The sequence below is a fragment of the Hemiscyllium ocellatum genome, chromosome 47 (assembly GCF_020745735.1).
Source record: "Hemiscyllium ocellatum isolate sHemOce1 chromosome 47, sHemOce1.pat.X.cur, whole genome shotgun sequence".
In the NCBI taxonomy this organism is placed as follows: domain Eukaryota; kingdom Metazoa; phylum Chordata; class Chondrichthyes; order Orectolobiformes; family Hemiscylliidae; genus Hemiscyllium; species Hemiscyllium ocellatum.
Genome location: NC_083447.1, coordinates 2,487,751 through 2,500,777, shown reverse-complemented (window position 1 = coordinate 2,500,777; position 13,027 = coordinate 2,487,751). Strand labels below are relative to the sequence as shown.

Here is a 13,027-nt window from a genome sequence, read left to right as displayed (position 1 = left end):
TGCATCTGTGACTCCACATCGGCGCAGGCCTGACTGCAATTAAACAAGAAGACTCATGAAATGATTCCTTCTCAACTGACCAACCCAACACCAGGAATACTGAAGCCAACTGACCAAGCCAAGTCCTGGGGTACCGAGGTTAACCGACCAAGCCAACCCCTTGGGGTACCGAGGTTAACCGACCAAGCCAACCCCTTGGGGTACCGAGGTTAACCGACCAAGCCAACCCCTTGGGGTACCGAGGTTAACCGACCAAGCCAACCCTTGGGGTTCCGAGGTTAACCGACCAAGCCAACCCCTTGGGGTACCGAGGTTAACCGACCAAGCCAACCCCTTGGGGTACCGAGGTTAACCGACCAAGCCAACCCTTGGGGTTCCGAGGTTAACCGACCAAGCCAACCCCTTGGGGTACCGAGGTTAACCGACCAAGCCAACTCATCCTCCATCAAACCTCCCCCAGTGTTTTTCTTTGCTCGGTCCAGTACTGGTCATCATGTCTCCTTGCCAATATTTCCCCTCCCCCTCCATCTGCGCCATTCCTCCATCACCCTCCTCCTCTCCCATTCCTCCATCCCACCTTCCCCCCATCCTGCTCCTTTCCCCAACATTTCCATCCTCCTCAGACATTTCTGCCTCATCCATCCATCCATCCACCCACCTCCCCCTCTGACATTCCTCCCCCTCTCACTCTCTCACATTCTCTCCATCCTCCTGTTGCCAAGGAAACGAACCGGAAGCGCAGCCATTGACCCGGAAGCCGTTGCTGCCGATTCACCGGGGATGCGGGTTATTGTCGTTTACCGATTATCGATCATTATTACCGATTATTGACCGTTATTACCGACAATTACCGGTTGTTGATCATCGCTCTCTGGCTGCGGCCTCCCGCCCCGTCCCCATGGTAACGCGGCCTAGCTCCGCTCGGAGCCTAAATCGAGCCCCCGGCTTCTCCCCCGGCAGCGGGGCCCGGAGGGGGAGCTGTCCTCGCCCCCCCCCCCCACCCCCACCCCCGGGAATCACTGAGAGGGTGACAGTTTGTGGGCAGAATCCTCCGCCCTCCCCTCCCCCATTGTCCAGAATCACCGAGTGACCCGGGGGGGGAATAGGGACAGAGGATGGGGGTGCGGTGGTCGGGGGTAGAGGGGTTAGGGGGTGTAGAGGGTGTGGGGGATGGGGGTAAAGAGGGTGTGGGGGATGGGGGTATAGAGGGTGAGGGTGTGGGGGATGGGGGTATAGAGGGTGTGGGGGATGGGGGTATAGAGGGTGTGGGGGATGGGGGTATAGAGGGTGAGGGGGATGGGGGTAGAGGGTGTGGGGGATGGGGGTATAGAGGGTGAGGGGGATGGGGGATAGAGGGTGAGAGGGATGGGGGTATAGAGGGTGAGGGTGTGGGGGATGGGGGATAGAGGGTGAGGGGGATGGGGGATAGAGGGTGAGGGTGTGGGGGGTGGGGGTATAGAGGGTGAGGGTGTGGGGGATGGGGGTAGAGGGTGTGGGGGATGGGGGTATAGAGGGTGAGGGTGTGGGGGATGGGGGTATAGAGGGTGAGGGGGATGGGGGTATAGAGGGTGAGGGTGTGGGGGGTGGGGGTATAGAGGGTGAGGGTGTGGGGGATGGGGGTAGAGGGTGTGGGGGATGGGGGTATAGAGGGTGAGGGTGTGGGGGATGGGGGTATAGAGGGGATGGGGGTATAGAGGGTGTGGGGGATGGGGGTAAAGAGGGTGTGGGGGATGGGGGTAAAGAGGGTGTGGGGGATGGGGGTAAAGAGGGTGTGGGGGATGGGGGTATAGAGGGTGTGGGGGATGGGGGTATAGAGGGTGTGGGGGATGGGGGTATAGAGGGTGAGGGTGTGGGGGATGGGGGTATAGAGGGTGTGGGGGATGGGGGTATAGAGGGTGTGGGGGATGGGGGTATAGAGGGTGTGGGGGATGGGGGTATAGAGGGTGTGGGGGATGGGGGTATAGAGGGTGAGGGTGTGGGGGATGGGGGTAGAGGGTGTGGGGGATGGGGGTATAGAGGGTGTGGGGGATGGGGGTATAGAGGGTGAGGGTGTGGGGGGTGGGGGTATAGAGGGTGTGGGGGGTGGGGGTATAGAGGGTGAGGGTGTGGGGGATGGGGGTAGAGGGTGTGGGGGATGGGGGTATAGAGGGTGAGGGTGTGGGGGATGGGGGTAGAGGGTGTGGGGGATGGGGGTATAGAGGGTGTGGGGGATGGGGGTATAGAGGGTGAGGGTGTGGGGGATGGGGGTAGAGGGTGTGGGGGATGGGGGTATAGAGGGTGTGGGGGTTGGGGGTATAGAGGGTGTGGGGGATGGGGGTATAGAGGGTGTGGGGGATGGGGGTATAGAGGGTGAGGGTGTGGGGGATGGGGGTATAGAGGGTGTGGGGGATGGGGGTATAGAGGGTGTGGGGGATGGGGGTATAGAGGGTGTGGGGGATGGGGGTATAGAGGGTGAGGGTGTGGGGGATGGGGGTAGAGGGTGTGGGGGATGGGGGGTAGAGGGTGTGGGGGTATAGAGGGTGTGGGGGATGGGGGTATAGAGGGTGTGGGGGATGGGGGTATAGAGGGTGAGGGTGTGGGGGATGGGGGTAGAGGGTGTGGGGGATGGGGGTATAGAGGGTGTGGGGAATGGGGGTATAGAGGGTGAGGGGATGGGGGTATAGAGGGTGAGGGTGTGGGGGATGGGGGTATAGAGGGTGAGGGTGTGGGGGATGGGGGTAGAGGGTGTGGGGGATGGGGGTATAGAGGGTGTGGGGGATGGGGGTATAGAGGGTGAGGGTGTGGGGGATGGGGGTAGAGGGTGTGGGGGATGGGGGTATAGAGGGTGTGGGGGATGGGGGTATAGAGGGTGTGGGGGATGTGGGTATAGAGGGTGTGGGGGATGGGGGTATAGAGGGTGAGGGTGTGGGGGATGGGGGTAGAGGGTGTGGGGGATGGGGGTATAGAGGGTGTGGGGGATGGGGGTATAGAGGGTGAGGGTGTGGGGGATGGGGGTAGAGGGTGTGGGGGATGGGGGTATAGAGGGTGTGGGGGATGGGGGTATAGAGGGTGTGGGGGATGGGGGTATAGAGGGTGTGGGGGATGGGGGTATAGAGGGTGAGGGTGTGGGGGATGGGGGTATAGAGGGTGTGGGGGATGGGGGTATAGAGGGTGAGGGTGTGGGGGATGGGGGGGTAGAGGGTGTGGGGGATGGGGGTAGAGGGTGTGGGGGTATAGAGGGTGTGGGGGATGGGGGTATAGAGGGTGTGGGGGATGGGGGTATAGAGGGTGAGGGTGTGGGGGATGGGGGTAGAGGGTGTGGGGGATGGGGGTAGAGGGTGTGGGGGATGGGGGTATAGAGGGTGAGGGGATGGGGGTATAGAGGGTGAGGGTGTGGGGGATGGGGGTATAGAGGGTGAGGGTGTGGGGGATGGGGGTAGAGGGTGTGGGGGATGGGGGTATAGAGGGTGTGGGGGATGGGGGTATAGAGGGTGAGGGTGTGGGGGATGGGGTAGAGGGTGTGGGGGATGGGGGTATAGAGGGTGTGGGGGATGGGGGTATAGAGGGTGTGGGGGATGGGGGTATAGAGGGTGAGGGTGTGGGGGATGGGGGTATAGAGGGTGTGGGGAATGGGGGTATAGAGGGTGAGGGGATGGGGGTATAGAGGGTGAGGGTGTGGGGGATGGGGGTATTGAGGGTGTGGGGGATGGGGGTAGAGGGTGTGGGGGAGGGGGGTATAGAGGGTGTGGGGGATGGGGGTATAGAGGGTGTGGGGGATGGGGGTATAGAGGGTGTGGGGGATGGGGGTATAGAGGGTGAGGGTGTGGGGGATGGGGGTATAGAGGGTGTGGGGGATGGGGGTATAGAGGGTGAGGGTGTGGGGGATGGGGGTATAGAGGGTGAGGTGTGTGGGGGATGGGGGTATAGAGGGTGAGGGTGTGGGGGATGGGGGTAGAGGGTGTGGGGGATGGGGGTATAGAGAGGGTGTGGGGGATGGGGGTATAGAGGGTGAGTGTGTGGGGGATGGGGGTATTGAGGGTGAGGGTGTGGGGGATGCGGGTATAGAGGGTGAGGGTGTGGGGGATGGGGGTAAAGAGGGTGTGGGGGATGGGGGTATAGAGGGTGTGGGGGATGGGGGTATAGACGGTGAGGGTGTGGGGGATGGGGGTATAGAGGGTGTGGGGGATGGGGGTATAGAGGGTGAGGGTGTGGGGGATGGGGGTATAGAGGGTGAGGGTGTGGGGGATGGGGGTAGAGGGTGTGGGGGATGGGGGTATAGAGGGTGTGGGGGATGGGGGTATAGAGGGTGAGTGTGTGGGGGATGGGGGTATTGAGGGTGAGGGTGTGGGGGATGCGGGTATAGAGGGTGAGGGTGTGGGGGATGGGGGTAAAGAGGGTGTGGGGGATGGGGGTATAGAGGGTGTGGGGGATGGGGGTATAGAGGGTGTGGGGGATGGGGGTATAGAGGGTGTGGGGATGGGGGTATAGAGGGTGTGGGGATGGGGGTATAGAGGGTGTGGGGGATGGGGGTATAGAGGGTGTGGGGGATGGGGGTATAGAGGGTGTGGGTGTAGGGGATGGGGGTATAGAGGGTGAGGGTGTGGGGGATGGGGGTAGAGGGTGTGGAGGGGTTGGGGGTGTGGAGGGTGAGGGTGTGGAGGATGGGGGTAAAGAGGGTGTGGGGGGTGGGTCTGGGGGTAGGGGTAAGGGCCGTGGGTGTGTGGGCGAGCCTGGCCTGGGGGGGAGGAGACGACTGGCTGTGGGGGCTTACCCCACCTTCTCAGGCAAGAGGGAGTTAATCTGAGAGAGACACTGGAGTAGTGTGTGTGTGTGGTCGTGGTCTCCCTGTTACAGGAATGATGTGGTTCAGCTGGAGATCACAGCGGGTCAGGCAGCATCTCTGGGGAGAGAGCAAACTTAACGTTTCAAGTCTAGATGACTCTTCAGAGCTGGAGAGGGTTGAGAAGAGACTTACAGGATGTTGCTGGGTATGGAGGGTTTGAGATATAAGGAGAGGCTGGGAGCAAATTACTGTAAATGCTGGAATCTGAACTAAAAACAACAAATGTTGGAGATTACAGCAGATCAGGCAACATCTGTAGGGAGGGAGAGCAACATAACGTTTCATATCTAGATGACTCTTCATCAGAGCTGAAGTGCGGAGGGGACAGCATTTATGCAATAGTTTGGTTGGCAGGTGGGGGTAGTGGGTCTAAGGTACTGGTGAAGAAAAGGCATTGATAGGCTAAGACTGTTTTGAGGTTGAGAGGTTACATTAGGTTTATAAAATCATTAGGGGTATGGATAAAGATGAATGCCAATTGTCTTTTCCCTAGGGTGGGGACTTCACGACTGGGGGCATATTTTTAAGATCTGAGGACAAAGATTTTAAAAAAAGACACGAGGGGCAAGTCTTTTACACAGAGTGGTTTGTGTGTGAAATTAATGTCCAAAGGGAGTGGTGGATGTGGGTACAGTTACAATGTTTAAAGGACATTTGGATAAGTTCATGAATAAGAAATGTTTGAAGGGATATGGGCAAAGCGCAGACTGGTGGGACTAGTTAGTTTGGGAACATAGTTGGGATGGATAGGTTGGCCTGCAGGTTTGTTTCCATGCTGTATCTTGGTTCTAAATATTTACATTAATTGTGTCCCTCTTTTCTCTGCAAAGGATGCTACCAAGACGTTCCACCTTCAGAGTCAATGCCTTGGTGAAATTGACCCCCCAGTCTCCTCATGTCCTGCATCAGCTGAAAGGTTTCCTAAAATCAAGTGTAATCAGGAATATAAATTGTCACCAGTCTCAACATCCATTCCCTCCATGCCAACACTTGTAGCAGCAGTATGTGCCATCTACAAGATATGCTGCAGAAATTCACCAAGGCTCCTTAGACAGCAACTTCCAAACCCAGGAACACTTCAACCTAGCAGGACAAGGGCAGCAGATACATGGGGAGACAGTGCCCTGCAAATTCCCCTTCAAACCTCTCACCATCTCGTACTGGAAATATATTGCTGTTCCTTCAGTGTTGCTGGGTCCCAATCCTTTAACTCCCTCCCTAATGGCATTGTTGGATGAATTATAGCACATGGACTGCAGCAGCTAAGAAGGCAGTTCACCAACACCTCAAGGGGCAACTAGGGATGACCCAGCTCGCGATGCCCACCTAGGACGTTATTACTGAATCTGCATCCAACAGACTTTCAGAAACATGTCCCAGATTACAACAACTCATTGCACTAAAAGAAATTCTCATCTATTCCAACTATCTGGTTCTTTTTTTAACCTTATATCTTTGTCCCTCTGGTTACTGACTCTCCTGTCAAAGGAAACTGTCTCCTTGTCACTCAAAGTTGTTTATGATTTTGAACACCTTTCAAATCTCCTATTATTATTCCTCTAAGTAAGTCAATCCCAACTTCCCCAAATGCTGCACACAACTGAAGTCCCACTTATTTGTTTTCATTATTAGGACTGACCGCTGCTCAGCCCCCCTTGGTGTAGACAAACCTGAAGAGATGTTCTCCACAGGAGTGATGAGAAGCTGGATGTCATCGTTGACTTTGGGTAAGAGTTTTATTTGTGTTGGAATTCGTTACATTTGACTATCTTTGGGCTCTGGAGGAGAGATATTGGGTAGTGCTTGGTGATCTTATACAGCAAGTGAGTGTCACATAGAACATTACAGTGCAGTACAGGCCCTTTGGCCCTCGATGTTACGCTGACTTGTGAAACCGATCTGAAGCCCATCTAACCTACACTATTCCATTATCATCCATATATTTATCCAATGACCATTTAAATGCCAATAGAGTTGGTGAGTCTACTACTGTTGCAGGCAGGGCATTCCATGCCCTCTGAGTAAAGGACCCACCTCTGACATCTGTCCTATGTCTATTACCCCTCAGTTTAAAGTTTTGTCCCCTCATGCTAGCTATCACTATCCGAGGAAAAGGGTTCTCACAATTTACCCTATCTCATCCTCTGATCATCTTGTTTGCTTCTATTAAGTCACTTCTTAACCTTCTCTCTAATGAAAATAACCTCCAGTCCCTCAGCCTTTTCTCGTAAGACCTTCCCTCCATACCAGTCAACATCCTGGTAAATCTCCTCTGCACCCTTTTCAATGCTTCCACATCCTTCCTATAATGTGCTGACCAGAACTGTACGCAGAGTTTTGTACAGTTGCAGTATGACCTTATGACTCTGAAACACGATCCCTCTACCAATAAAAGCTAACACCCCAAATGCCTTGTTAACAACCCTATCAACCGGGTGGCAACTTTCAGGGGTCTATGCACATGGACACTAAGATCTCTGTTCAACCATACTACCAAGAATTTACCATTAGTCCAGTACACTGTTTTCCTGTTACTCTTTCCAAAGAGAATCACCTCACACTTTTCCACATTAAACTCCATTTGCCACTCTCAGCCCACCTCTGCCCCTCTGTAACCTGCAACATCTTTCCGCACTGTCCACAACTTCACCGACTTTAGTGTCATCCGCAAATTTACTAACCCATCTTCTACGCCCTCGTCCAGGTCAATTATAAAAATGACACACAGCAGTGGCCCCAAAACAGATCCTTGCGGTATACCACTAATAACTGAACTCCAGGATAAACATTTCCCATCACCCTCAATCCCATGCCTCCATATTTTGTGCAAAAAGGTTTGTGAGGCACGACCTACTCTTCATAAAACTGTGTTGATTGTCCCTAATCAAATCATTCCTTTCCAGATGATTATAAACCCTATTTCTTCTAACACTTTCCAACACTTTACTCACAACTGAGGTAAGGCTGACTAGTCTATAATTACCAGGGTTGTCTTCAGTCTCCTTCTTGAACAAGGGGAGAACATTTGCCATCCTCCAGTCTTCTGCCATCTTCCAGTATTTCTGTAGACAATGCGACAAAAAGATCAAAGCCAAAGGCATTGTAGTTTCCTCCCTGACTTCCCGGAGAACCCTAGGATAAATCCCATCCGGCCCAGGGGACTTATCTGTTTTCACACTTTCCCAAATTGCTAACACTTCCTCCTTATGAACCTCAATCCTGTCTACTCTAATAGCTTGTATCTCCGTATTATCCTCGACAACATTGTTTTTCATCAGTATTCACACAGGAAAAAGATAATCATTTAGTTGGAAAAGAGGAAAACTTTAGTAAGTACAAATACCTGTTGAACAGAGATCCTATTTGTGGAACACAGGAATCGGGTCTATCAGCAGAAATAAGGGAGAGAATAATTAGAATGAGAATATCGCTATTATGAGGAATTTGTTATGTGTGCATTGGGGATTGGAACATTTGACAAAAGAAGCAATGGTAGCATTGTGTGTAGCAAGCACTGCCAGAAGCTCTGCTGAAAAGGCACTTTCACTTGAGGCTTTCAACAGGGAATTTATCGTTATCTGAAAAGGAAGAATGGAGAAAGGTAATGGAGTGGCACTCAGTGAGTCTCCTCCCCCAAGACAGCCAGCTCAAACTGAATAGGCCAAATGCCCTCTTTCCCTGTAACCATTCTGAGATTTAGCACTGGTTAATCAGTTTCAGTGTTTCCCAATCTTTCGTACAGTTGACCAACCTCCTTTCTCTATCATCTCTCTGTGTCAAGGGGGTGCAAAATGTTCCTGAACTCTCAGACTCAGGTCGTGTCACAGACGTTAAAGCAGTTTGCCTGTCCAAGCACTAGTTTGGAGCAGAGCACTTCATACTGTTGTGCCTCTGCCCAGTCACAGAATCTCTACAGTGTGGAAACAGGCCATTTGGTCCACATTGACCCTCTGAAGAGCATCCCTCTAAGACCCATTCCCCAACCTTTTCCCTGTAACTACATTTTCCCATGGCTAATGCACCTAGCCTATATCTCCTGAAATACTATGGGCAATTTCTCTTGGCCAATCCTCCTAACCTACACATCTTTGGACAGTAGGGAGAAAATCCACGCAAACACGGAGAGAATGTGAAACTCCACAGACAGTCGCCTGAGGGTGGAATCGAACCCAGGTCCCTGGTGCTGGGAGGCAGCAGTGCTAACTACTGCACCTCAACCATTTGTTCCAAGGCCATCTGCAAGACATTCCCATTCTCTGTTACAAACTCCATCTCACCCCCTGAGATATGAGAAGTTGCATCATCACCTCAAACCATACTGCCAACAGTCTGCTGCTACTCTCAGTCCTCTGCTGTATCAGAGTGGAAGGAACCTTACTCCATGATCATTCACGTGCTCTTCCATATTTACGTTGTCATACCTGATCTGTCCCTCATACCTGATCTGTCCCTCATACCTGATCTGTCCCTCATACAATTACCTAAGAAGCTTCTTCACGAGTAGTAAAGTACCTTTGGATGTCCAGAGTGGGTCAAAAGAGCAAAGTTCTCTTGTTAAGTCTGCCACCATCTGATGCCATTTGTAGGTTTCACCTGTTGAGGAATGGATGAGTATGTGGAATGGAGAGGAACCTGAGTAATCTGTAAATAGATTCGTTCCTACACTAGTATCTCTCTCCTGTCGGTGTGAATCCCAGTAATCAATATCACAAATAGAATAAATTGTGTTGAGAATAGTGGCTAATTAAGGTCATTTTAAATTATTATTAAAAGATGAGAGATAAGATTTACGATTATTTGGAAAAGCATAGTTTGATCAGAGACAGTCAGCATGGCTTTGTGAGGGGCAGGTCATGCAACACAGGCCTTATTGAATTCTCTAAGGATGTGACAAAACAGGTTGATGAAGGTAGAGCAGTGGATGTGGTGTACGTGAATTTTAGCAAGCTGTTTGATAAGGCTGTCTACGGTTTGCTCATTCAGAAAGTAAGGAGGCACGGGATACAGGGATATCTGGCTGTCTGGATACAGAATTGGCTGGTCCATAGAAGACAGAAGGTGGTGGTAGATGGAAAATATTCAGCCTGGAGCTCAGTGACCAGTGGTGTTTTGCTGAGATCTGTTTTGGGACCCCTGCTCTTTGTGATTCTTATAAATGAGTTGGATGAGGAAGCGGAAGGCTGGGTTAGTAAGATTGCTGGTGACAAGAAGGTTGGTGGAGTTGTGGATAGTGTGGAGGGCTGTTGTGGGTTGCAGTGGGGCATTGACAGGATGCAGAGCTGGGCTGAGATGTGGCAGATGGAGTTCAACCTGGAAAAGTGTGAAGTGATTCATTTTGGAAAGTCGAATTTGAATGCAGATTACAGGGTTAAAGTCAGGATTCTTGGCAGTGTGGAGGAACAGAGGGATCTTGGAGTCCATGTGCATAGATCACTCAAAGTTGCTGCCCAGGTTGATAGGGTTGTTAAGAAGTGTACGGTGTGTTGGCTTTCCTCAGCAGGGGAATTGAATTTAAGAGCTGCGAGGTTATGCTGCAGCTCTCTAGAGCCCTGGTTAGACCTCACATGGGATATTGTGTTCAGTTCTGGTTGCCTCATTATAGGAAGGATGCGGAAGCTTTAGAGAGGGTGCATTGGAGATTTACCAGGATGCTGCCTGGGCTGGAGTTCTAGTCCCGTGTTCTAGTCGGAGATGCGGTATAGACAGGTGGTGGTTTGTGTGGTGTGTTCTGTTCTATGAAATTATCCCGTGTTCCAGACGGAGATGCAGTATAGACAGTAGGTGGTTAATGTGGTGTGCAAGCATAGGCAGAGCATTGTTGGAAAAGCAGCCTGTTTCCAATTTTTCTAGATTCGTTCATGCAATGTGACCCTTACTGACAAAACCAGCATTAATTCCTTGTCCCTCATTGCCATTGAGCTGCCCACCTTGAATTGCTGTAATCTGAGAGATTTGGCACACCCAATAGTACTGTTAGGGAGGGAGTGCCCAGACTTTGACCCAGTGACAGTGAAGGATTAGTGATACATTTCTAAGTCAGGATGGTGAGGGGCTTGGTGGGGAACTTGCAGGATGGTGTTCCTATGGATCTGCTGCCTATGTCCTTCTGGATGGAAGTGGCTGTGGGTTTGGAAGTGGCTGTTAAAGTGGTTTTGAGAGAATTGCCATCCAATAAATGGTATGTGGTGTTGCCAGTTATTGTGCTGCAGTTACAATATAATTCCTCACCATAAATGTTCCTATGTTTCCCTCTAGGGGCAGCGAGACTGATCGGCTTGTCACCGGCTTCCTTCCTTCAGCGAGCTTTCCCAGCAGGAGTGACATTGCCCTCTCCGGCTTGCCAGCACAACAGACGCACCATGGCCACCCTCAACCAGATGCACAAAATGGGCAAACCCAAGCGTGCCCCCCACAAGCTGGGGCCCACCTTTGGCCGGCCACAGCTGAAAGGGGTGGTGCTGAAGACCATGATCCGCAAACCCAAGAAGCCAAACTCGGCCAACCGCAAGTGTGCCCGTGTCCGCCTGAGTAACGGGAAGGAAGTGATCGTCTTCATCCCCGGGGAGGGCCACAATCTCCAGGAACACAACATCGTGCTGGTGGAGGGGGGAAGGACACAGGACCTCCCGGGTGTCAAGTTAAAAGTTGTGCGCGGGAAGTATGACTGTGCACACGTCCAAAAGAAAAAGTAAAGACTTTCACACTGACACAGTATTCAGAACTGCAAGCCTGTCATTAAAGTTGTGTGGTTCCTCCACGTTTAGCGGGACTGTTTTCTTTCACAATTCCTCATGATCCACACACCCTGATGAGATTAACGTACCCTGTCATACTCCAAATCCGTTGCTCCTTATGTGGATGGACATCACTAGTTAGCCTCAGTCCCATGGGGTTGGGTTAAGAGTGTGTTCCTGGTCACCTTTCCTGAGGAGCACTGAGAAGTTTAGAATTCCCCGTGAAAACCTCAACTACACATCTGTTGAGGAATTGAAGTCAGGAAATTTCTGTTTGGGTTCTGCTGTAATAAAGAACTGTATAGCACGGGAACAGGCCCTTCGGCCCATCAAGACTGTGCCGAAACTAAACTTTTCCTCTGTGATCCTTATCCCTGTATTCCCTGCCTATTCATGTATGTCAGGATTCCCGTTAACCATCAGTATTGTACTGTCTCCACCACATCTTCTGGCAGCACAATCTAGGCACTTATCACTCTCTGTAAAACAAACTTGCTACTTGTATCTTTAAACTAATCCTCTTTTAACTTAAACCCATCTCCCTAGTAACGAACATTTATACCTTGGGAAAGATACAGGAATTATCCATGCCTCTCATAATTTTGTAAACTTCTATCACGTTGCCCCTCATCCTTTGAGGAAGTGATAGTGAAGTCCTGGTAAGCTAGAACTGTTCAGCAGGAGTCCACCCTATCCCTGGGACAGGGCAGCGACTGTTAGGTGTGGAACACCAGTCTACTGATTAAAGGGTACTCCGTTATGTAATGGTGCACTCCCATGCAAGACTTTAATTCACTTCACACTGCTATGAAATACACTAGATAATATATCTGCTCCTTTAACACTGAGTTATACATCAATAGTGGAGAAGGATATGCATAACAGTGGGGTACAATACTGTGGGCACAGGTCTGTCACTGTATAACATTAGGGTACAGATGTGTCCCTGTATAACATGAGTACAGTACTGGTGGGGACAGGTCTGTCACTGTATAACACGGGTACAGTACTGGTGGGGATAGGTCTGTCTCTGTATAACACTGGGGTACAGTACTGGTGGGGACAGGTCTGTCACTGTTTAACACGGGTACAGTACTGGTGGGGATAGGTCTGTCACTGTATAGCACCGGGGTACAGTACTAGTGGGGACAGGTCTGTCTCTGTATAACACTGGGGTACGGTACTGGTGGGGACAGGTCTGTCCCTGTATAGCACCGGGGTACAGTACTAGTGGGGATAGGTCTGTCTCTGTATAACACTGGGGTACAGTACTGGTGGGGACAGGTCTGTCCCTGTATAGCACCGGGGTACAGTACTGGTGGGGACAGGTCTGTCTCTGTATAACACTGGGGTACAGTACTGGTGGGGACAGGTCTGTCCCTGTATAACACTAGGGTACAGTACTGGTGGGGACAGGTCTGTCACTGTATAGCACTGGGGTACAGTACTGGTGGGGACAGGTCTGTCACTG

General features: G+C 51.6%; 1 protein-coding gene across 1 annotated transcript; it reads left to right on the top strand.

Moving 5' to 3' along the window:
• Window positions 1–733: 733 nt before the first annotated feature.
• Window positions 734–11,579, top strand: LOC132836731 (small ribosomal subunit protein uS12m-like). The gene is made up of 3 exons (XM_060856154.1): window positions 734–786; window positions 6,455–6,549; window positions 11,078–11,579. Exons 2-3 carry the CDS (start codon window positions 6,501–6,503, stop codon window positions 11,512–11,514), a joined length of 486 nt encoding a protein of 161 aa, XP_060712137.1. The 5' UTR covers window positions 734–786; window positions 6,455–6,500; the 3' UTR covers window positions 11,515–11,579.
• Window positions 11,580–13,027: the final 1,448 nt, after the last annotated feature.

Excerpts from the sequence above, each read along its gene's own strand:
- LOC132836731 (XM_060856154.1), top strand. The coding sequence starts at position 6,501 with ATGTTCTCCACAGGAGTGATGAGAAGCTGGATGTCATCGTTGACTTTG. Across the intron at positions 6,550-11,077 it reads GATGTCATCGTTGACTTTGG|GGGCAGCGAGACTGATCGGC; the intron begins GTAAGAGTTTTA and ends GTTTCCCTCTAG.